The 26,188-nt window shown below is 36.3% G+C and overlaps 1 protein-coding gene across 4 annotated transcripts in view; it reads left to right on the plus strand.

Moving 5' to 3' along the window:
• Positions 1 to 26,188, plus strand: part of ATRNL1 (attractin like 1) — a 542,514-nt gene that overhangs the window by 281,866 nt on the left and 234,460 nt on the right. For all 4 annotated transcript variants that reach the window (XM_052798373.1, XM_052798374.1, XM_052798371.1 and 1 more), the window contains exons 25-26: positions 677 to 738; positions 22,517 to 22,595. In XM_052798373.1, coding sequence (XP_052654333.1) covers positions 677 to 738; positions 22,517 to 22,595 — 141 coding nt within the window. The remainder of the gene's footprint in view (positions 1 to 676; positions 739 to 22,516; positions 22,596 to 26,188) is intronic.

The raw sequence follows: 26,188 nt of genomic DNA on the forward strand, positions 1-26,188 counted from the left end.
TGCATGCAAGTGTGAGTGTGCACCTATGTGTCTATGCTGTCTTAGAGATAATTATTAAATCTTTGTGAAAAATTACGGTAAATAGTTGAACTGATGCATGTTCTAGTGAGGCTGTAAAAATGTAGCCTAAAAGAATATTTGTTACTTTGTCTTTAAAGTAATTTGCTTTGAAACAGCTTGTTTTATTATGCAGCAGATTTATCTGTTTTTTAAAAATTAACATATGCATTAATTTTAATATGATATAATTAAAATATTTAAAATGTATTAATTTTAAGCACAAGATTTTTTTGTCATTTCTAAAACCTTGTTTCATTGTTGTAATTAAAATGGAAAACGGTAATAGTTAAAACAGTTGACTATAAAGAAGACAATTTATATCGATATGACTTCTTAATATTTTGCATGTTGTTTTCATTGTTTATATCAAGCAAGTTTTATGTGGCTATTTCTATTAACTTTACTTCAATAGAGAGCCTATATTCCATTATTTGTATTTTGACACAGGCAAACACATGGGAGTTAGTTGCTCATCTCACTTTATGGTAAATGCAGGTGTGTGTGCACTAGAGTGAAATTACACTTGAAACTAATCACCCGTGGAGCCATAAAGCCCCAGCCTAAAAAGACCTGTTGACTCTGAAAATGTTGTAATTTACTTCTATTTTATTTGCAGATTGCCTTCTCACAGCACAACACTATCATGGATCTGGTGCAGTTCTTTGTCACCTTCTTCAGGTAAATTGCTTTTTCTCTCTTCTGACTGAAATCATGCTGATTCTTTTCCATCAAACGAACATCTTAACCAGCTTCTTAATCTTAAGAAATGCCTGCAAGGAAGCCTTTAAACTATGTTCTCTCATTTGCACCAGTGGAGGATCCAGGCCATTGCCCTGTAACTACAGGCAGCTGCTGGCATCTTTCATATATTCAGTGGTACAGTCTTCACACTTCCTTCATAAAGATTAGCTAGAGATGTACTGCATATTACAGTGATTAAGAGAAACCAGCTATACTGACTTAAACTAGTAATTTATGTGTGTGAATTTTTTGTGAACTCTTTTAAAGAATTATTAAAAAGGATGGTTCTGTTCAATAGCTTTTTCTTTTTAATAAAGCACCCCAAATCACCACTAATGCTTTTATGATTGAGAGATTAGTTGTGAAAGGCAGTAGGTGATGCATGAGATTTGGTTGTGGCAGCAATGCAGGCCTTGGCTTCAACTGCAAATGGACAACTGTTCTAGGATCTGAACAAAACTCCACTGAAAGACTTCTTAAAAGTTCAGCTGTCTTATAAAATGTCACACACTTGAATATACATGAATTAGTTACGGTGCTTTGAAATCTTTCCGTGAAAGATATTCCCCAATAACCACGAAGTGTATGCAAAATGTGAACAGTGACAGACAAGTATGTTCATCAGACTTTCTGGATTTCTAGAACTGCCATGCATTTATTTTACAAGTTCATAGCTTTTCTGTTCACTTTAATCACTGTGCTCTTAGGAACTGTGCCTGAAGAATCAGACTCTTAAATGCTGTGAACAGACCAACTTTTGTTAATTGCTGTCACCAAAAAGGGCGCAGAAATGAGCAGATCCTGAAGTCTTCTGTACCCAATGCACTGGCTAATGGAGAGCGGTTTAGTAGCTGATGCAAAGCATCCCATTTCTCCTCAATTCACCACAAACAGAGCCATAAAATGCTGGTTGCCTAAAGATCAGTCTAGTAGTGTTTGGGGGTTTCGGTGTTTGGTTGTTGGTTTTGTTGTTTTTTTTTTCTGAGAAGCCAGCAAGATCTAAAAAAAGATGACACTCATGCAAACTTTTAGATGACAAACTCCTACAGAAGAAAGCAAAGTCTGTCCAGGTACATTAGAACAGAGGGGCCCTGTAACAAATAGCAGAGGTAGACTAAAAGCAATTTATTTCTGCTTTGTGCCCTAATGCAGGCTTAGAAAAGGTGAACTATAGGCTCTTTGATGGTGAAGCTATCTCTAGAGATATATTGCATTAGCTCTTCTGGTGTGATGGTCTATCTGATATGGTTTATTCTGGGTAAATGCAAACTCACCGTGATCCTGATGTAAGAAGAGATCTCTCTGCCTGAACAGTAAAATAATTGGAAGCCAAGGCCAACGTAATCCCCCATATAGAGAGAAAGGTGGTAGGATAGCTGGCAGCTATCCTACCGCTGCCTTTGACTCAGCCTCAGTCTAATCGTATAACCAAGGCTGTCAGCTGGCACTCAGATCATTAGGGGCTTACAGCTATCTTCAGCATAACATTAATAATCAACCTGAGGAACCTAGCTGCAGAAATATCTAAAGGAATCAGGAAATGCTGTGAGTAGCGCATTGCAGTAATCCAACCAAGGTACAAAACTTAATGATAGGGCACCATCCAAAGGCACATAAAATCAGGCTAAGGTTTGATGGTTATGATGAGAAATAGAGTGTTTATCAAAATATATTTTAGAATCTTGATGTAAGGTTCTATGGTACTCTTCTACAACTGAATTGGTGTTAAGGTGTCTGTGGACATAGGTAGGATGTCTAGGAGCTGGAGCTCTCATATTGTGGTTCTAAGAAAAAAATAGAAACAGAAAGAATAGCACACAGTAGATTCACACCTTGCAAAGCACAACCTGAGAGGAAAAGGGAAGGGAGAGGAGAGGAGAGGAGAAGCTTGAGTTGGTTCTGAATTAAACGACTGGTTTTCATAGGTGTTAGAAGTCCATTTATTTCTTACCACAGAACGAAACCAATCATGCATAATGTCACAGCGACACTCCGAATTTGTAACTGCTGCAAGCATAGCATCCTCACTGACATCAGAGCTAGCAAATGGTCAGTCCGTGTAAATGATCCAAAGCAGAAACTGTTGGGTTGTTTGTCACTGGACTAGTAGTTGGAATGTGTTGTAAATAAAAGTAGGAAAAATACTTAGTGTGTCCTTTACAAAAAACAAGACTGAGAAATTTAGAATGAAAAGTTTCCAGTCTAGGCACTATTAAAACTTTCAGTAGTTATTCAATTGGATGTTGTTTCTACAGGATCACTAGTCTTAACAAGCTGCAGAATAGTTCTGATAGGAAAATGTAGCAATAATTAATTTTTTTTTTTTCCCACAATAGTGGACAGAGTTAGTCATACCTGAAGACAGCATCAATACATCCTCTCCAAAGTGGTTGATACTGTTCAAGCCTTTATCTGAAAATTTGGTTTCAACAGTTCGTAGCCTAACAAAACTTTTTAAAATAAGGGTTGGTTGGTTGGTTTGTTTGTTGTTTTGTGGTGTTTGTTTTTTTTTACTGCATAGGAATGCGGTATATTAAAACAGTGGCAAATTACATTGGTAACAGTAATAACCCAGGCCATGTTTGCTAGGATTACTGACAGAGACAATAATTGTGTTTAAAGACAAATTTGAATGTGCTTGATAACAAAACTTGTTTCAACCTGCTTTGATAAACGTGTATTTACATTTCTCCTATCTAGTATTACATTTTTCATATTTCTGAACACATGGTACAACCCTGTTCATCCTGGCTGCCTAGCCAAACCAGCAAATAGGTTTATTTGACAAGAACATATTTTTTTAACAACCATTCAAAGTATAGTTTAAAGCTGTTCCTTCACAGGGGTGTGTTTCAGAGTAAAAGATGAAATGCACATTTTACTGCTTGAATCAGAAACATGAAAATAACAAGCTTTCTTAGATTTTTCCCAATATATCAAGATCAACTATTTTAAAAGTACTGTTCTGTAAGGAACTTATTTAAAACTATGCATAATAAATTCTGTAAGGAATTTATTTAAAACTATGCATAATAAAGCACAAAAATCTATGATTAGATCTGTAATTAATGCTTGATCTACCAAGATACTGTTGTACATCATAGAACAGAAAAGTTATAGAAATACAAGTTCTTTTGAAAAAATAAGCAGAATATTACAGCAACTGTAGTGCTCCAGACCACGTTACTAATAGTGAAAAAAAGAACCCCTATTTAATTTCATTCTTTTTATTCTGGAAGGTTTTGTTGTATCTACTGGTTCAGTGACCTTTTCTTTAAGAGTAGAAATGTAATCAGATATGTAATATAAGAGTAGTGACAGATTCCTAACAGTCTTCTAGAAACTTTGGCATCTGTGTTGCTTTAGTCAATGCTTTTTAGCTCATGCCTTGAAGACTTTTAGCCATCACACAAATTGAGAAGTGTGTGACTTTTTTTTTTTTCCACCTGCTTTGAAGCAGTACAGATCTCATTAGAAAATTTCACGGGCAGCAAATGTGGATGATCTTTCTTATACTGAAGAAATGCAGTCTCCACAGTTAAAGAAAGTCTATTCCTGTATTACCCTGACCAGTAAAACACTTAATAAGCTGAAGCCTGGCTCTTTTTCTAAACTGTAAGTGATAAAGCAGCTTTCAGTGTTTTCAAATCTTACATGAATATATTCTTTTAGCTGAGTAGGTAGCCAGGACATTTTAGGCATTTCATGATGGGATATGAAGTATCTTTAGTTTCTGAAAGCATTATTCACTTTTTCTTTAGACCATATTCTATCATGCGTAAAATTTGACAATGTTCAATATTTCTTAGTTTTTAGTATATATGATTTGAGCAAATCCAGAATTGAGAGCCAAGAAACTCTTGATTTCTAAACCTGCTTTTAAATGAAATTATAGTTAAGAATTTATAACAGTACTCATGCATTTCTCGGAAAAACTATTTGTATCAAGAATCTGCCGCAGGAGTTCTGGTAAGAAATGTGGTTTTGTCTCATAATCAAAAACCAGGCAAACGTGAAATCGATACAGGTGACAAAGGCTAGCTATTAGTATTTTTGTCATAGGTAATGATATGCAACTGCTGCTGTCATAACTATTTTTTTAAAGCCTGTTTCAAATACATAATACCAACCACTAACTAATCAGGTGCTTTCTCTGAGTATACATCTTCTTTATGCTCTCAGAACAATTCCTTCCATTGCCTCTTGTTCAGCTCTTGGGGTGGAGCTGCCAACTGGTGGATTTTATGACTGGCTGCAGTGGTGCACTTTAGTCACTTTTATAACTTATCTGCTTACTATTATGAATTACAGAATCTCCAATTTGTAATAAGTAAGGTGATATTAAGAAATATGGATACTTTAGAAGTTTAAAAATCCTTCTTTTGTGTGTGCTTTAAGAAATTCTATGAAAAATTATGGTCATTTAGGATCAGAGGTGCATTCTTTCTGACAAATCCTTCTGTGAGCATTTCAAGTGAGAGAAAACAATATTCAAAACATATCCAGTGTTTATTGCAGGAGGAAGGGATGGGCATTTAGGTTAGGATGGGGACTAGCAGCATGAGCTATAGTAGGAATTGCAGCAGATACTGAAGAACCAGATTTATCACCCCCGTATGTATAACTGTGTGCCAAAATCTCAGAACAGTCACTTCAGTTGTGTTTCATGCAGTGGGAGTGGTTGGCTGCATTTCAGCCAGTTGTATCAGAGCTCCCGAGAGCCTCAGTACCTGAATCTGCCATTCCGGGTATAAATTTGCAATGGGCGATTCCCTTCTCTATACTGGCATCCTTTGGTGTGTTTGCCTGGCTTCGTGTTTTGTTTTTGTTAAAATAAGAATGATAAACTAATGCTAGATTTTGGCATGCTTAGCTTTATGAGATCAGATATTAATCTCTGTAAGAAAGACAAAACACAGTGTGTCAGGATCAGATCATGTCCACCATGGCTGGGTTCTCAGAAAATGCAGAAGCCTTATAAATCTAAATTAGAATATTTTCCAGTAACATGAAAATCAAGTTATCTTAGGAAAATGGATTTTATATTTGGGGCTAGAATAAAATTGATTTTTACTTAGTGATGCATTAAACAGTTTTCACCTCACCTGGAAGCAAATAGTTGTCTGACTTCCACTGGGACAAGCAGGTCTATACTGCAGTGGGCAATCCGAGTTGGTGGGGTTTTTTGTTTAAAATGTTTGTTTTGAATTGTGGAATGTAGTTTTGTGTCTTCCGCTCTCTGAATCACCCAGAAACTTTGTCATCGCTGTAGAGTTATTTGGTATATTCATATTTCCTGAGAAGGCAGCCACTTGTTATTGGCCTGCAGACAAAGGAGATTCCCCAGTACCACTGGAGTGGTTGTTCTTCAAAACAACAGATGAGTCACTTAATCCCTTGGTGAAGAGAACTGTTTTCCGTTATTTCATTCTTGTTTTTCTTCTTTCTGTGTTTGTCGTTTGAGTCATTTGAAAGTGCATGTGAGTGCAATTGTGCTTGCCATACTTTGGTTTCAACATACGCTGTTCCTCAAAGTAAAAATAGATGCTCAGGTTGATATCTGAAGGTGGCCTATGTACTTGCTTGATATACAGCAGATACGGGCTTTTCCTTCCTTCAAGTAGGTGCATTTAAAATTTTGAACTTCTCACTTCCTGTATGTATCAAATCCAGTAGGTGAGAGCTTTTTCACTGTACCCGGTGAAGTGCTTAATTCCAATTTCTGCTCAGTTCATAATAACTAGAAATAAGTTCTGGAGTTGCTTAAGTGCAGAGGGGAGTTGTAGGATGAAAGTTTGGGTGACAGTAACAGGTTCTGAAAGATTTCTTCTCTTTTTTTTCTAGTCTTTTTTAGAGGAAAAAAAAAGAAAATCTTAAATTGCACTCTTCATTATGTATGGTGCTGTAGCCTAGCACTCCAAAAAATATTTTGTCACTACTTCTGCTTTTAGAAAATCTTACTGGAATCAAAGCTGGCACTTATGCAGTAGTGTTCACCACAGAAGTTTCAGAAGGTGACACCTGGAATATACTTCCCAAGACACCTGAAGAAAGTATGTCTTTTTTTGGAGACTCAGTACTTTGGAGGCCTCCTTACTCTGAGACAGTTCTGTAATGTTCTCCTTTCAGGGATACGTCTTTTTACAGCTGCATTTGTTTCCTAAGAAGCATCACACATAATTCATATTGTGTTTGTGTTTTGATTCACTACATTTTATATCGTATTTTCTTAAATCTGATTAGTCAGTTGTTTTCTTAGGCTAAAACAACGTCAGTCCTCACAGCTATTTGTCTTCTAGAGTGCTTAATCCTGGTAACTTTTTTATGAAACTCCAGTTCAGTGTACTTTAAACAAAAGAACTAGAACAGGTTTTCATCTGTGATAAATGGACTTGAAATTTTGCTTTTGTCATTTTAATTCAAAAGAGAAGCAATTCTGTCATCTTATGACAAGGTATATATACCAGTTGCAAAGTTAACTTCAGAAGTTTATTTCCAGATGTAAGTGTATAGTGAAGTGGGACGAAAGCTGATGAAGAAAAATAATAACAAAAAATAAAGGATGTAAAAAATATTAGGGTTTTCCTTTAGGCAATAATGTCATTGTCTGTTATAGCAAGTGACAAGCAGCTTTCTCAAGCACTCTGCCAGTCTGTCTCTGCAGACGCAGTCGATATGGCATGCTGTGAGGTGAGTGACATCGCAGAAATGAGCAATCTGTTTATGGCAGTAGAGAAATATTCAGGGTCCTTGTGTTCAGTTGTAATAAATCACAGAAAGAGAGAGAAGAGAGTGCTAGACAGTATGTTATGCTGTGGATTTCATAGATATTAAAATATTAAACTTAATTATTACTTTTGAGAAGAGACATCTGAATTCAAAGGAATTCATCTAATGAGCTTTTTAAATTGAATATTAATAAAAATATTCCAGTAAAATTTCCTGGTACTGAGTGAAGCATTTGGTGTGGAAGATTTCGAGGTTTTTAATTTATTTATTGGGATTCGAGGTGGGGGGGCTACATTTTGTCAATAAGAAGCAAAATTATGGAAACTCTGCTGTGGACTCCAAAAGCCACACTGAAAATTATACATTAAAAAGTAGTTACATCATCTATTTCAATTTTTAAATCTGAATTTCATCTGCATATGTGGCCCAATTGTGTTCTATATCATAATTGGTTTTCGATGCTTTCAATAATTTTTTGTGATTTTTAGGGAAACACTCTACAGTTTCAAAATTATGTTTCTTTCTTTACATGTCTTGAATCTTTTCAGTCAAAATTCTAAATACCAGGTTGAGGGGACCCAGGGGCTTTGTATTCTTTATACAGTACAATTACAGAACAATTATGATGCTTCTTTGGCCTGGAAATCTAAAAATCCTTACTCTGACTTCAGGAAAATTTCATGTTAATAGGGCTTTTAATAAGGAGAGTTATGACTTTTCTACACCTACCACTTCAAATATATTTGCCTCTTTGGAAAAGGCATTGGAAGTGTTACATAATGAAGGGAAAAGTCCTTTAGCAATTTATTAAATTTCCTGATGATATTTGAGACTAATATGCTACACAATGCTGACGTGGCTTGGTGACTCTAAATGTATTTTGTATTTCTGTGATTTATTAACAAAGGATAATGACTGCACTAGAGAAACAGTGCAGTGAAAGAAAAGAATGAGGGGAAAGCGCAAAAAAAAAGTCTTGAAATAATGTGAATCTTTTGGTTTGGAAGGCTGTTGAAATGTGGCATTGGCTGGCAGTCCTTTTTTACCAAATTCACTGATTGACCATCTAAATGAGTCTCCCCCCCCACCCCCCCTTAATTTTAAATCTTAAATTAGCATGAATCAGCAAAATAAAACAATATATCAAATTTCTAATTCTTCTTGAAAGTTACTGCAGAAAATATTAAATTCTATATTTCATAATTTGTCTGAAAATCTAATGGACATAGATTATTTTTGCTTTTTTAAGGTCTTTTTTTTAATACACCACATCACTTGAGAGAAATATAGAGTATTTCACCCATGAAGGGCAAAACCATAAAATTATATGAAATATGAAAGTCTCTTCCACGAGTAAAAGAAACATAATCACACTTTATGGGTGTGATGTTCTATTTATTCTATGGAGATTAATATCAGTTTATGTTAGATTAAGCTCCTTTGATTGTAAATCTTCTTTATTTGCTCCTTCAAAGAGGTGAAAGGAAGAACTGCTGAGAGTTAAAGTTCATATCTATAGCTTTATTGCGTAATATATTTCAGAGTCCTTTTAAATGGTTCACTTTAGTTTGATACTGTATTGGCAGAATGAAATGTGAATGTTGGTCTTCTGGATAGCGTCCTGATGAATGCTATATCCATTTTTCCTTTGTAGTTGTATATAAAGGCTGTTAGTGTAATTGATCATTCATTCATACTTTACTATAGTAGCTTCTGGTATGGCTTGTGGTATATTTAATAGGAAAAGACAGCTTTATGTATATATACATGAATTATATATGTAGGAAAATAGAAATATAAAATATGTATGTGTGCATTTATACATTGTATAGTTACTTTTTAATAATTATTTTATTTACTAAAGTTATTTAACCCCCCCACGTTCTCTATAATATTTCGGCGCATGCACATAATGGAAAAAATCAATACTTCTTTTTCATAATCATTTTTCTGCAAATAACAAATTCCTCATTCAAACACATTTCTTTCTTCCTTACCTTCAAGAAGTATTTTGATGTTTCATTGCACAGCAAAGACCAATAAACCCAGGCTTTGTAGAGGCAGTTGTCAGAGATGTTTTTAAACTATTATAGGAGTTTATGCCTCAGGAGAGGAAGGATTAAGTTGGTTTTCTACATTCAATATATACTAATAAATAATTTTACATGGATGTGGTAGCTCTTCTTACCAATAAACTAATATGTATTATATTGATATTTCATTGATGCTGCTTACTTTAAAATGCAATTTATGTAAAATGCAGTTGATACTTCAATCTCTATATTTTCAGTTATGCATTCAGAGCTTAAACTGCAAAGATTTATTAATACCATTATTGAAGATTTAGTTTACTGTTTTACTTAATTTTGCTCTTCTTCCTCAACAAAATTATTTTGGTTAGATTACTAATAATTTTAAATATGCTCCCCTAGAGACTTATAGCATGCTTTTGGCAGTATACTGTTTTTTAAGGCTCATTTCCCTTTCATATATTTCTCTTAACTTCTGTAGAGCAGTCCAAATGTTCTGTGCCACAATAACATCCAGTGGTCCTGTGGAAACCAGTCAGAAAGGTCCACAGCAGAAGGTTACTACTTTAATTTGCCCATGACCTCTATTTTGGCTCCTCTGCAATGCTGCAGATCTCCACTGCCAAAACCAGTCTCTAAACAGAAAGGCTGCTACTGTCAAAAACATTTACCGAGGCCAATGGGCCACCTAAAGGCAACAAGCATCTTTTACTACAATAAATGTTCATTACTTCCAAAACAAGTTGCACCCTCCATGCAAAAGAGCTGGAGCACTTCAGCCTGTGCACCTAATCCTTTGTTTATAATCTGTTGTATACACAGGCATGCATTGTGCTGCTAAGTGTCGGTGTTTGGGTGAATCAGTCCATGAACACCTACCATGAATACTGTGCTGCCCCACTCAGTACAGGTGTTCTGGGTAGAAGTACTTGAGTAGAGGCAGCTCATAGACTTTTCTTTGATTTTTGTTGTTGTTATTTATATTGCTATTTATCTAAGCAGTAAAACAATCACATTCTATAACTCAATTCTTCTCCCATAATACCTACTTTTTTTTATTTTTATATATTTAAAATATATATGCACATATATTTCACACAGGTATACTTAAATTTTTTTTTTAGTGGAGTCACAGCATACATACATAAGTGGTCCAGGTGGCTGTGGTGCAAACTTGTCAGATATTTTGGAAAGTAGTGTCATTGCGGTAATTCAGACTCACCTTGTGGAAGTAATAGTGAGCTTGGATCATACATGTCCTTACTCACTTTTTGGTTGTTGTTTGGCTGGGCACCTAGAGATGGCCTGATGGTTAGTGAGAATTCCTCAAAAAAGGAAAAAAAGGTACGAACTATGCAACAGAATCCAGCTGCAGTGGATCAATGGTATCATCTCATGATCACAGTCAGGTTAGAGTTGTTCAGGAAGCACCTAAAAGGTAGTGCTACCTTTGTGGAGTTGGTGTAAATTGTTTGATTTGGGATTTCAGAAGATTAAGCATATAGCCGTACAGGAGGTGATTTCTTAAAGGGGCTTTACTTTGAATACTTTTTAAGATATAGCTGTAACACAGGTCATACGCTAAAAGAAATGATGCTTGGATCAGATACTGCTGAGGATATGAAATTCCATGCCCACCTGAGTACTACTGATTCAAAAATATTATGTCAGTTCAGAGATTTAAATACTATTTGCCATTTAGGAAAAAAAATGCGCTTAAGAATTTTTGCTCATGTCTGAGTGTGCCTCCTGCAGTGGCCAGTGTGGTGACGTAGTTATGTGATGTCTTTAAAGCTAGGCTGTGCCTCTGATTTTAGTAGGGCTCTTTTCTTTAAAATAAGTTACAATATCCCTATGTTTTCCAGGTATTTTTCTCAATTAGACCAGGGAATAAGATCCTTTCTGAGGAATTCTTTTACAATCTTCCTGCCATAGTCAATAATAGTCCTCCAAGATAGAAATAAATTTTCATCTTCATAGCCATCTACTCTGTGGGAGTAGAAATTCTGTAGAAAGATCTGCTACTCTGATCTGCCAAACTTCTCTTTGCTTCATAAAAACATCTAATCTCTGATTCTAACATAGAGAAAGACAGGAATTTATTATGTGGGAGTAGAGTTCCCCCCAGCCCATTTTCTCTGAAAATATTTCGTTTATAGAGCTCAGGATCATCAATGATCAATGTCTCCTCTGCCAGGGAAAGAGAATGTGTTGACGTATACTTTCTGAACTGAATTTTTACTCAACAGCCCAAGTACTCTGTCCATGGCTCCATCTCAGCCTTCCTTCTTCCTTTTATTTTATTCTAAGTGAGATAAGTGCCAGTTACATCTGTTTCCAAGCAGAAATATTCAGTTTGTGTGTGATTCCAAGAGACAGATGTTATGAAAATAAGAATTGTAGTATTTTCCTACAGCAGGAGTAGGAAATTCTTTAGATGTGGTCTCCTGTTCTCCTCAGTTGGAAGAACTGCTCTGATACTAGGTGGAAGTCTTCACAAAGGTTTGATGTTTCCTTGGGGTATAACTTGAGTCTGCACTGATGATACTCGATAGACGTTAGGCTGGCATTGAAGAACACTATGTTGAAATGCAGGAATCTAAAATCATTGAAACCTATTCTTTTGGGTTTCCTTTTTTTTTTCTTTTTTAAATACATGTTAAAACCTCAAATAAATAGAAAAGTTTATACCATTTAGCAGTTGAGTTTATTCTAAGATCTGATCCCTATTGTACACACTCTCAGCCTTTTCTCACCTTAGAATAACTATGTATTAGTGTTTTCTATACCTGCAGAGCTGTTCATAGCAATTACTTTGCTGTGTGAACTGCAGAAATGTGTATACAGACTTTCTATTGCCATCTTTAAGAAATTTTGAATATATTAAAGAAAAATGCTTTCAGTTGACTCTCCATATATGAACGGGTTTTTTAATCCATGAGCTAAGATATTTCCATTATGCTCTTGTAATGGTTTTAAATCTTCATTTAAAACCTTGGTCAGTAACTTTATGGATGGCATCTCTGTGCAGATGCTATTCCTGTTAATCAACCATGACACAGTAAAACAAATCTAATGTGGATATCCTTTACCTTGCGTTCTTACCAAACATAGGGTTCTGGCTGGGAGGACCAGACTAATAGAAGGCCATATATATTTATTTTTAACTGTTACTCTGTTTTTTATAAGGTTGGTAGCTGTGGACATGTGAGAAGTGAATTTTAGGGACAATTATGTGACTTTCATGAGACACTTCATGCAAGATTTATTTATGGGAATATATAGATTTTCAGGACTGCATCCAAAAATAGCATTTTAACCTCTGTCATCTGGATAAGTAGAATTATCCATGTAATTAGTTTCAAATGAACTTGAAAGGTGCTGCTTAACTTGTGTGAATTCCATTTAAGACACAAATAAATAAATACAAATTTACATTTAAATGATTTTTGGTAATACTTGAAGATCTAAATACCATTTACTTCATATTCAGACATTTCTTTCTCTTTCCAGTTCAGAAAGCAAGAACTGAGGGCTTGAACCCTTTGTATGGTTTTAAGGTTAGAAGGTTCACAGCTGAATTAAATTTCCCTTGCATTCCTTTAATTCATGGAGAAACTGTGGGGGGAAAGTTGGAGCTCAGGAGCTATTGCATTGTTAAAACAGGGGCAGGAAAAATCTGACACAGAATGAGGCATAGATCTAGGCTGATGTAGGAGGAAAAAAGCCCTGCTGGTTCATGGAGCTGCTGGTACTGGTAGTATTTCTCACAACCAGTAAGAAAAAGAGAAGGACATTCCTGAATCACCTAGATGGTAGTGGTGGCTTCGTAGGCAGTGTGTTTCACCGGCTGTGGTAGCCAGAGCTCTCAGACCAGGAAACAAGCACTACTGGCTGATATGCCTTGGCTCCGCAGGGTCAGCCAGGATTTATTACCCTGATCCCACACCCTGCGTTACCATGGTCTGGAAGCTGCATGCCCTACTCCATTGTTAGCCAAGACTACATTCCTCTAAGTCTTCACACATTTTAATTTGGAACCGTAACACTTCATTCCTGGAATCATTCTGAATTGCTAATCATTGAAATACTCCTACTTATAACAGTGTTTGTAAAACTGTGTGATTCAGAGCAATTTAATTAATCATTAAAAACATAAAAAATTTTATACTGTTCTCATACGTATCAGTCTCCTAATATTATGTTTACAGTGCTTTGTACTGCAGATAATCCAGTTGAAATCTTTGGAGCTGCTTGTCATGTGTATATTAGTTAACACAAGGAAGGATGGCTGAAGCTAGCACATCATAATCATAAACACAATGTTCTTGTCAAGTACAATGAGAGAAATCAATTGCTGTGACAATAATTGCTATTTGAAGTCATGGTTTTAGAAAAATAATTGTTCAACTATTTTCATTTTAGAATTGTGCTTGCTTTATAACATATCAATTAAAATGTGCTCTATTTGCCAATAAAAACATGGTAAATAATATGTCAGAAAAACACTTCTTAGAAAAACAGTATACATTCTCTCTTAGGAAACTTTTGCAATATTAATTTAAAAAATTAACTGGGATATAAGACTTGTTTTCTTTACATGTGTCTACATTAAAAAGATTTTTGTCTTTTTTTTTTTTTTTTTTTTACTGAATACTCTTATTTTTTGTTCATGTTTAAAAATACCGTAGTTAGTATGAAGGAGAAACATTAATATAGTGTGGGGCCACTGTTAGATTGCTGTTTAGTGCAGTGTACATTTCTGTGCTCTTGGCAAAGAAGGTGAGACCAATGGGCAAGAGGTTTGTGGATCTAGAGGGATGTTTAACTACTGCCTCACGCAGCACAGCAAGGTTCAAGTAATTAAGCAATAGTCACCTTGATGGCCCAACTCCTATTTTCAAAAAAAAGACTTGGGAGGAGCTTTTAAAATATGTGTAAGTATACATGTGGGCAGTCAGTGAGACTGCTGTGCACCTAAATAACTTCATGAAAGCAATCTTTGGGTGCTTATGTCTCTATTAGTAAGCAGTGTGGACAAGTAGGAGATCATCTGTTGAGTAAAACGGTGCTGAGGACATGACGTCCACACTATATGCATCTTGTCATTGTTTCACTTTGGACTAGCTCTAGTTTAGTTCCATGGACCAAAAGCCCATTTGTGTCTGGAGTGTACGTTGAACATCTTCCAGGTCAGCTTCTACATCATGAGCTCCGAGATTGCTCCACGGTATAAGCCAAAGCACAACAGTGGTGACAATTGGGGAATTTGTTCAAAAGCCTACTCCAGATCCACACTAATCTGGCAATGCAGGCATTCCCCTAGGAATTTAAGGACATGTCTGCCACATATTTGAGTATGGTGACAGTATAACCGTGTTAGTGTGATGCTGCAGTCAAGCTAACAGACCATCGGTTTTCTTGTGAGATGTTAGAATAGTCTTGACAAACTGTGCTGGCACAGCTATGCTGCTCCCAAGGTGGGCTTAACTGCTGATAGCTTAGGGATTCTGCACCATGCTCAGCTGTGTGCTGCTGCTGTACTTTGTCCCCTGTCATAAGACGAGTAAATGTGATGGGCGCTCAAAGTAGAATCCCACACAATTTTTAATTTTAATAGAATTAAAAATATACTAGATTTAAGGTAAAGTTTGAAAAAGTGTTTGCTTTCATCCAATATGGAAATTTATACTGAATTATTATGCAAATTAGTGGCTTAAGTAAAATCATAGAAACAACAATTATTCATGCATGAATGTTTACATACCTTTTCAGACATTTTAATTTCTCTTTGCATGTTAAATAATCAGAGAATGAGAAAAGAAATAGCAAAGGATGGAACACTTTGTTTTGTTCTGTTTACCTTCCATTTACAATATTGGTCCTTAAAATATTTGTATTTAATTCATGAAATAGTTCCTTTTACATCACTGCAAAAATAAGTAAATTATTTCATTTTAATGCAAGTACTCTTTTGATACAGTATGTAGCTTACTTACAGGCATTAATATGTAATGAAAAAAAAAAAGGAATACTATAGGGTGTTTATAATGCATTTATAGAGCTTAAGGCACCAATGTGTCTTTAATTCATCTAGTCCAGCCACACTGACCATTACGTTTCACAGATTTTCCCCTGTATTTATCCCTGTAATTTGAGTTTCTTTAAAGATCTACAGGTTTTGTTTTAATTTGCACATACCAAGCAGCAACACATCCACTAATTCCCTTTACAGTTTTCCATCTGCCTCCTAAATGCACACACAGAAAATAATTTCTCAGTTATGGAAAACATTGCCCTCTCGCTCCTCAGCCAGGTCTGTGAACTGCACTAAATAAGTCTAAATATGACCTCTGTAAGTTAAACATTTACTCTGTATATTGCAAAAATAGTTATGCAGGCAGTAATTGTTCCTTGCGGTTTTCCTTTTCTGTGTTCTATTAAATCAGTAATTGTATTTTCATGCTACCCAGAGCTCTTCTGGGAAGATCATCTGTCTCCCTAGACCTTACTGCTAGACCCTGTTGTTCTGCAGGCCTTCCTTGCCCACTTTCCTCTGCTGCATTGGACATAAACTAGTTATGTTCAAGGCTTCTTCCTCTTCAGTTCATCCATTCTCTTATTGTTTATTGTCTCCTACTTAATACTAAGACGATAACTTCCAATCAGCCTGTGATACGCGCTAAGGGTGATGAATTGCTCTTTTCCAAGCATGCTTTTTTAGTGTTTTCTCCTATTTTGTTCCACAAGGTTTGAAGGGGCAACTGTGCAAAGCTATGTCATTATTTTCTGGCAGATCATTTCTTTGTTCTAGAGAATACAAAGTCCTGATAATGCTTGGGCTGCTGTGGCTTTAAGTGTGTCTTAGCATGATAATTGTCTTATTGGGAAGATTTACATTCATAAGTGCAGAAAGTCATTCACTCTGTACTCTGTGTCAGCATTTCGTAAGCCATCTGCATTGCAAAGGCATGTATCTGTTTATTCAGATGTCATTCAGAGTCTCAACTAAAGAGTCAGAAATGGTGGACCAATAATCTATGACCACCTGGATGAGTCTGTGTAAGCACAATTATTTTTTGTACTCCCTGTTTACCACCCATCCATTTGCTGTATCTTAGATTATCTGGTCATTGCAGCATAGTCAAATCTTTTTTCAGTATATGTAACATTATTTTATGATACAGAAAGTAAATCATAATAATGTCTGAATTTAATTCAAATGTGTCTGCTTCCAGCCATTGTTTATTACCATGCATTTTTGTGCTAGATGAATGAGAGCCTTGGTATTTTCTCCCCATGGAAACTTGTACACACTTGTCATGGTTTAAACCCAGCTGGTAACAAAGCACCATGCAACCGCTCGCTCACTCCTCCCCCCTGGCCATGGTGGGATAAGAAAATATAAAGAAAGGCTCGTGGGTTGAGACAAGGACTGGGGAGGGATCACTCACCACTTATAGTCATGGGCAAAAGACAGGCTCAACTTGGGGAAGAAACAAAATCAATTTAATTTTCTACTAATCAAATCAAAACAAGGATGTTGGGAAGTAAAACCAAACCTTAGAACGTTTTCCCCCCACCCCTCCCTCCTTCCCGGGCTCAACTCCACTCCCGGTTCTCTCTACCTTCTCCCCCCCAGCGGCGCAGGAGGACAGGGAATGGGGGTTGGGGTCAGTTCATCACACGTTGTCTCTGCCGCTCCTTCCTCCTCAGGGGGAGGACTCCTCACTCTTCGTCCCTCCCATGGGAGACAGTCGTCCAAGAACTTCTCCAATGTGAGTCCTTCCCACGGGCGGCAGTTCTTCACGAACTGCTCCAGCGTGGGTCCCTTCCGTGGGCTGCAGTCCTTCAGGCACAGCCTGCTCCAGCGCGGGCTTTCCCACAGAGTCCCGGCCATCTTGGGGGGCATCCCCCTGCTCTGGTGTGGGCTCTTCTCTCCCCAGGCTGCAGGTGGGCATCTGCTCCCCCGCTCCCCTCCGTGGGCTGGGGGGGGACAGCCTGCCGCCTCACCACGGGCTGCAGGGGCATCCCCTCCTCCCCACCTTCCTCACTGGCCTTGGTATCTGCAGAGGGGTTCCTCACATTCCAATCTCCCCCCACTCACTGCAGGTTCCTCTTCTTAAATCTGTTCTCCCAGAGGCGCTACCGCCATTGCTGATGGGCTTGGCCTGGGCCAGTGGTGTGTCCGACTTGGAGCTGGGGAAGCTTTTAGCAGCTTCTCACAGGCACCACCCCTGTGCCCCCTGCCCCACTACCAAAACCCCACCACCACACAAACCCGTAACAACACTGTAGGCAAGTCACCACTTGGTCTTTTTGAAAAGTGAAATGATTGAGCTTGTTAAATCACTGTCAGTAAAGGATTTTCTCCAACCTTTGAATATTTTTTGTGATTCTTCTCTCTATTCTCTCCATGTTTCCAACCTCCTTTAAAAAAATGCAAATACCAGAATTTCAAGAACATGTCTGATAGTATCTGCTTTGGCAATACCTTGTAGAGTGATAAATTCATCTCTCAAGTGCTGCTTACTACTGTGCACCTGAGTATTTAAGGTTGTTTTAACCCTTTTTGTTTCATCATGCCAGCAGTGATTCATACTGAGTTGGTCATTCATGCTGATCTTTAAATTATTTTGGGAATTGCTTCATTCCAATGGGAATATATATCCTTTGCTCTGTAAATGAGGCCTGGATTCCTTGTCCTTGTTAATACAACTTAGCAGTGATTGTGTTTAAAAAAAAATAAAAAATTGCTGAAATAGGTACAATTGACCAATTGGCATACTGTATGATTTCTTTGTACTCCTTACCATTAACCTTTTTTTCTTCAGTCTTTGTGTCATGCACAGACCTGTCAGCTATTATATATTATCCTCATCAAAACTGACTGGATCTGATACTCTGGGAACCTTGCAAACCTGACTAGAAATTTCCCTTTCTGATGTTGGTCCCCTTCTGACAATTTATTTTTTAGCTGTCAGCTGGCCGATTTTTAATTCATTTATTTTGCACTGCACTGATCTCTGTTTTGCCACACTATTTGTGATTGTGCTTTCTTTTCTTATATCTCTGCCACAAGAAGGAGCTAAGAAGTATGCTGGGGGATTGGAGAGTGTCCATCTATACTTGTCCTGCTGTTATACTGTTTCCCTATGATGTTAATGTCTTTATCATGTCTTACTTCAACTTTGTTTCAAAACTGAAGAGAGCTTATTTCTACTGCCATTCTATTCCCCTAGCCAAGTTGACTGTACTCCTTTATACCTTTTAAGTTCAACTTAGTGTTTTTGAGATGAGGTGATGGGTGCTTCAAGATACAGACATCCTATAGATTTATGCACTGGCATCCCAATGCTTTCTGTTTTGTTCTTTATTGCTTTTCTAATCTCTCCTAACATCCTATTTGCTGTTTTGACAGCCACTAAGCATTCAGTTGATATGTTCAAAGAACTATCTGCAATGACTTCAAGGCCATTTTCTTGAGTGGTAATTGCTAATTTAGAACCTATCATTGTGTATTTGTAGCTAGAGAGTTGTTTGGCTTTTTTTTTTTTTCTTTTTCTTGTGCACATTGCCTTCAGTTCATTGGCGCTGAATTTCATTCTCTTATTTTATTGCTGAGTCACTCAATATTGTGAGATCCTTTGCAGTCAGCTTTAATTTTTATTGCCCTAAATAAACCAAGGCTATTATCTCACCACAGCCTGGAACCATGTTAGTTTAATAAAATCTATTTTCCATGTCTTTCCTCTCTTCGTTAACATGAATTTTAAAATTTCTTTTCCTTCTGATTTTTTCTACTAAAAAAAAAAACAACAGAGAAGAAAGTCAAATAGTTCATGTTTACTTGCCAAGGAAAAATCATACAAAAGCATTAAGTAAACATTTCACATTGTCAATGCTGTAATTTCCAATGATTTATATTATTTTATGGGTGTGTCTTTGAAACACTTATTTCTGATTTTGACTTTGCACATAAACTAAATGATGTTTTGACTGGTGACAGGAAAGTTCAATGTGTGACCCAGCTCCATTGGTGTACAGACCACAGAAGCGATTTGTCTGAAGTTTTTCAGCCAGAACTCTCAAGTTTTTCTCTTCTACTAGCTTAAGAGAATTGTTCAAGAAATTAGTAAATGTGAAGGAGAGAATTTTCTGAGGAAAGTGATTCTGTTCCTGGTCTTAATGAAGCAGTTGCACAGTGCAAGGCTGTCTTAGTTTATTGTGTCCAGCTCTCTTGAATGTATTAATCTTTTTCAAATTCTAGGAGCTTTGAGTTCATAATTTTAAACAGAGTTGCTGATATTTCCCTAATTTAGTTTTTTTGGAAGGAGGAGAAAAGTAAGTGAAATGGCTTACCCTTACTTCATGCACAGCATAATAATTTATAGCAACATGTCAGTACTCCGATGTTGCCCCTAAGCATCTGTTGCAGTTACTAGCTAGACAGTACAGTATGTGGTAGGGAAAACATTTCTGGGAAACAGTATTTGTAAGCAGCTATTGGCTTTAAAAGATGTTGCTGCAAAACTGGATTTATTCTGGTGGTCAGTGGGTTTTTTTTGTCCTGGTTTTCCCTAGACACCAAATATAAATTCACAGTCATCTTGTACTCACTTTCAAAGGAGACTGGAGAAAGGGAGACAGCTAAAGACAAATTTTAAAAAGTGAAATCAGTGCGTCAACTGGAGTGATGCATTAAACAAAATGGTGAATGTTGTCTGATGATCAGTTTCTGTCATAACATTCTTTGTGCTCCTTAGATATTTTCTTTTGAAAACTCTTAAGAGAAACTCTTCTAGTAAGAAATACTGTGCTAATAAAATGGTGTATCAATTAAAATGTTCTTACTGTGTTAGTTCCTTTCAGCAAAGGCCCCCAATCAGAAAGATGATTTACGCTGAGATTCATTAAAGTGTAAGGTTGAGATTTCTCTTCTGAATTCCCTAAGGTTCTTGAACCAGCACTTGCCCTCTCACATCCTTTTATTACAGATCGTTGACTCTTCCAACAATTTTCTATTGGCAGAACGGTTCTTAAATATGCTGAACTGTTCTGATCCATTGATCAGAACCAATCAAAATTAAAAGTGCCTTTTTTTTTTTTAAAGGATCTGTGCCAAGAACCAATAAAAGCTCAATGCAGTATTTAAAATGGCCCTACAAGGAGAGAGAGAGTATATATCTTCGTTTCCATGAAAATCCCTAAGTCCCAAAGAGCATTAAAAAACTGCTAAAAAAATGCTGGTGGTTGACATTGGCTGTTAAGAGGAAAGTCAAACTGTGCATCTAGCAACAGATCCTTTAACCATTTTTTCCTTTCAGGCTCAGAACAATCAGCCTTCTTGGAGCTAAACAGACAGAATTAAGTCTCTTAAGTAAAAACCCAAGCTGTTAATTTTAATTGAGCATTCTATGCCCAAAACACTTTACATATTTGGTACTTTTCTCTTTCAAACTTGGCCTCTCTCTGGCAGGCTTTCTCAAGGGTGTTCAAAGAAGAAATTGGTAAAAAAGAATTTTGAAAGCTTATAGTGAAAAGAGTTTTAAGCAAATAAGATGCTAATAGAAAGCCATATTGATTTGTATTGCTTTAACTATCAAGGAAAGCTTGTGTTATGGAGACTGACTTTTGAACATACTCAGAGCAATGGTACTTTTTGTTGTCAAATATTGAGTGGTACAGCTGATTTTGTTGCTTGCAGACGAAGGAATGATTGGGTGCTTTCATTCCATTACCATAATAGTGACATTAAACTACAGTTGCCATAAACAGGTTTCTAATAGTTTCCATATTATAGATAAATATTGAATGCCATGAGCTGTTACTTCTGGAGATGTATCTTCTAGGTCATAATTTCAGTCCTGTTTACAGCATGATACAGGGAAACATTGGTGTTACTGCATGGATAAGGATTATATTTCACAGGACTTCTCTGAACTGTACTACTTCAGGGAATTCTTAGTATGTCCCATATTAGTTAAAGAATACATTTTGAAGCTTTTTGGCAAAAAAAAAATTACAGATGACTAGTACAATTCAATAGTTACAGGGTTGTATTAATTGAAAACAGTGTACATGGCAGATGTTGTAACATGACTGAAAGTTCTTCACACAGCTAGAAAATCCAGATACTTTTATAAAAAACTATTTAAAAAATTAAAAGATCTTCTGATTGCTTACATTAGGTGTCAGCTTTAGAAGCCTTTTGTCAGTATCCAGAAATTCACTAAAAGAGGTTGAGAGTTCAATGATCTTTCTACCAAAATCCTTTATGGACTAAATGTTACAAATACAAAAATATTGGAGAAAAAGAGAAAGCATATGCTCCAGTTGTGAACTGCAGAAGTTTAATAATTTTGATTTTTTTTTTTTTTTCTTCTTCTCTTGTGTCTTTGGGACTGTAATGTGGTGATGTACTTTGGGATGTTTCCCCTGGCAATTCACCATAGAAATACTCCATTTGATAAACCAGACCTATTGTCATGTGCAAACCTGGTTCCTCAAACTAATTATACTCCCTGCATAGTTATAATTTCTGCATTCCAGGAAATTATTCAGAATTAACAAACTGAGAGAAGTATAAATTGGTATAATTTCTTGCTATGTTTCACCCTCTTTTTCCATCTGCTAAATGTGGAACATGCAGTGCATATTTGTTGAGACTGTTGTGGGTGTGTGGACGGTTGTAATGGAGCTTATCCCATGCTAATGGAGATAGTAATAGCATTTTATGGAGAGAACCACAGCATCAGAGGTGTGCATTCTCTTTTGACTTTGAACTTTGATGGTTGACTGTTGTATGTTATCCTAGTAGAGTTTAGGTTTCCTCTATTTTTGTGGGTTTTTTTTCCACACTTAAATGTATTTTTGTTACCATTGATACCCTAAAAACATAAGCTTTTTTAGACCATTATGTTACAATTATTTTTTTTTTTTTTTTGTGATTGCAGTTGTTTCTTATCCTTACTGCTGGTAGCGGCTGTCGTTTGGAAAATCAAACAAACCTGTTGGGCTTCTCGACGGAGAGAGGTATCAATAACTTTAAGATTATTGTAGTAGCTTTATCTTTCAGAATATATTGAGAGCTTTGATGAACAATCATACCTCTACTTTCTCCTGTATACACAATTTAAATATCCCTCTAAACATTTTTTTTTACCCTGGACTTTTTATGCCGAAGAAGAAAACTTTGTTTCTTCCTCCTGTCAAAAATTAAAAAAATTACAGCACTAGGTTGCAGAAAGCTATATTTTCTTTATGGTGGAATATTTAGAATATTTAGAATAGAATAGAATATTTCAGTTGGAAGGGACCTACAAGGATCATCTAGCCTGACCACTTCAGGGCTGACCAAAAGTTAAAGCATGTTATTAGGGCATTGTCCAAATGCCTCTTAAACACTGACAGGCTTGGGGCATCGACCACCTCTCTAGGAAGCCTGTTCCAGTGTCTGACCAACCTCTCGGTAAAGAAATGCTTCCTAATGTCCAGTCTAAACCTGCCCTGGCGCAGCTCTGAACCATTCCCACGGGTCCTGTTGCTGGATACCAGGGAGAAGAGGTCAGCACCTCCCTCTCCACTTCCCCTCCTCAGGAAGCTGTAGAGAGCAATGAGGTCACTCCTCAGCCTCCCTTTCTCCAAACTAGACAAGCCCAAAGTCCTTAGCTGCTCCTCATAGGATATGCCTTCCAGCCCTTTCACGAGCTTTGTTGCCCTCCTCTGGATGCATTCAAGGACCTGAACATCCTTCTTAAATTGTGGGGCACAGAACTGCACAAAATACTCAAGGTGAGGCTGCACCAATGCTAAATACAGAGGGATGATGATCTGTTTTGACTGGCTGGTTATGCTGTTTAATGCATCCCAATACTCTCAATAGCCTCAAAATAGTAGTGCAAAAATACTGGTAAATTGAGTGAACGCAGAGGATCATAGTGTAGCATCTCTGACTTTCTAGGAAGCCATTTGATGCTGTGACTTAGGCTGCGTTGTTATCGACAGTCATTGGAACATAGAGTAGGAGACAACCCTCTCTGCAAAAAAGCTTATACTTTCTTCTTTTTTTATTCTCTCTTTTTTGTTTGTAAATATATTTTTTTTTATTCTAAGCAAAATTCTATCTCTATTAGTATCAGTAGTTCTGTCATTAAAACCATGGCACAATTGAAGCTCTTCAATAAGTACTCATACATAAAGTCACCTTATTCTTTTGTCTAAATTGTTATAGCTCTGTTGGAAAATTTGGCCCAAATATTTGTTCTTACCTGTTTAACAAATGACTGAATTTAGATGAGATTAGAGTTAGATTATGTATACTGCTACATGTATATAGCGTGATTGAAATGATGTATACTGATAGTTGTCCTATTTCATTTTGTTCTCATAAATAAGATGTATAATTTATAGACAGTGATTTTTTCCCCTTGAAGCTTCTGATCTTGATAATTTTTGGAAACAGCACTTGCTTAATAGTACTGTAATCTAGATTTATTTTTTTTTAAAAGCCAAGTCTTTCTCTAATTAATTAATTTTTCTTAGTGTACTAGCACTATGAATGTTTAAATAGCTTCTTTTTTTTTTTTTTTTACTGTAGATCTACAGTGAATTTATATATGCTTTAAAAGTGCCAGGTAACTAGCACTACAGTTTTCCTTCACTGAAATTATGGCATTCTAATGACCAGTTAGCTTTGAACTGGTGCTACAAAGAAAAATGTATATGATTGTAGTTATTTCATTTAGGTATTTTTTTATTCCGATGAATATTGTTAAGCATATTCTCCCTCTAAGGGCAAGTGCTCATATATTTGTTATGACTTGCAAAATACAGATGAAATTTACTTTAAACTACAGTATTCTATTCAACTTATTAATATTTCATTTGAATTTGTCTCAATACTTAACTTGTTAATAGTTCTGTGCAAAATTGTGCAGTGATGGAATGTAGCAATTCTTTGATTTAATTTTTCACCTTAACAAGGTTGTTTTATTGTTGCAAAGAATTCTGAAGTACCTACTTTTAAAGCTCACCCATTTAGCAGATGAGCTTTCCATCTCTTTCATCATTCTTGAAAGACAGGAATTTTTGACTCTTTAGATGTTACCTTCAATATGGACACAAACTACAGTAAGAAGTGAATATAACAAGAACACAAACAAATATGAAAAAGCATGCTGTTAATAGCTATGCATCCATTTATTGTTCATCCCAGTCTGTTTTCCCCTAAAGAAGGAGAAACTTTAATATCCAGTTCTTCTGATGTTTTAGTAATGAATTTTATCAGGCTGTTGAGGTAAGCAAAAGTTTTTGTAGACTTCTACGTGCAGCTGAAAATTCAGAACTTTGTCCTTTTTTGCCTTCTAACTTTAATGCTTGGCTAAATTGGGTCATTATTGATTCCAAATGGAATGGTGTCAATCCAATACAAAGCAAGAACAAGTTGTTTGCATTGCGTCATGGGAATGTCTCAATTTTCCCATGAATTTAGAATTTTTCTCTCCAGTTTCTTTTCTAATTCATTGCTCATTGAGCAAATATTTGTTTGCTGCCTCTTAAGATATACCTTATCTAATGCTTTTTGAACATCTATATTTATACTTTAACTTCTGGCTGAGCTTCTCTTCTTCTTTCCTACCTTCTAAAAGGGCAAGAAACAGCAGATAGACTCTCTCTCACCTTATACAATCAAAGTTATTCACCTTCTGCATTGAAAGAAAATGGGAAGTGCCATTCTTTTATTTCATAGTTCCAAAAAGATCAATGAAACTTTGAGCAGGAGAACATGAACAACCTCCTGCCTGGCCTCCCTTCACACTTTCTCCCACTCATCCCTCCCATGGATCCACGACTTTTAAAAAAAGGTTTTTAAGAAAGGCTGATGTAAGATAGTGAAATATTGCTCATCTGAGAGAGCTTGATCCTTGAAAGGAATAATACAGAATATGATGAGATGATTTCCAAAGCATTATTCTTATGGCACTATCTTTCTTGAGAAACAAACCAGAAGGAATTGGGAACACTCTCATGGGTACCAAACCTCAAATTCCTACTTACAGAGCAGGACAACATTTGCAGGTAAGCATGGAAATTCATGTAGGAGTAGACAAAGGGCAAGATATATTTGTTTGTCAAATAAGTTAAAGGAGTTCCTAAATATTGCAAAGTTTAGAAGCAGCAAAGCATTTCTTAGAAGAGTCTTACACTACATAAAAAGATCAGATATGTACTCTAGGTTTTAATCTCTCATCCTTCTTTTTCCTCCAAAGACTCACAAATCTTTCTACCAGTACTTTTCTCGGTGAAATTTCACTTCTTAGTTCACTGGATGAAAAACTGAGAGCTGTCATTTTCTCCCAAAAGATTTGTTAGGCCTCTTGCATTTTATACCCAGAATTCACCCAAGAGCCCATCCATGAAGTTTCAATCTGACTCTGTTTTCCTTCTTTATACAAAAAAAATATATCACCCAGATTTACTGAATAAGAAAATTGAAGAGAATATTATTTGTTTTTTCTGCATGTTTCATATCTAAAGTATTCATTCAATCTTCTGTTGACAATGGGTACAAGAGAATCTGTTCATAGATCATTTTACTGATAAGCTTGATAGGTTGCCTGCCGGTT

Source organism: Harpia harpyja, chromosome 10, assembly GCF_026419915.1.
Source record: "Harpia harpyja isolate bHarHar1 chromosome 10, bHarHar1 primary haplotype, whole genome shotgun sequence".
Lineage (NCBI taxonomy): Eukaryota > Metazoa > Chordata > Aves > Accipitriformes > Accipitridae > Harpia > Harpia harpyja.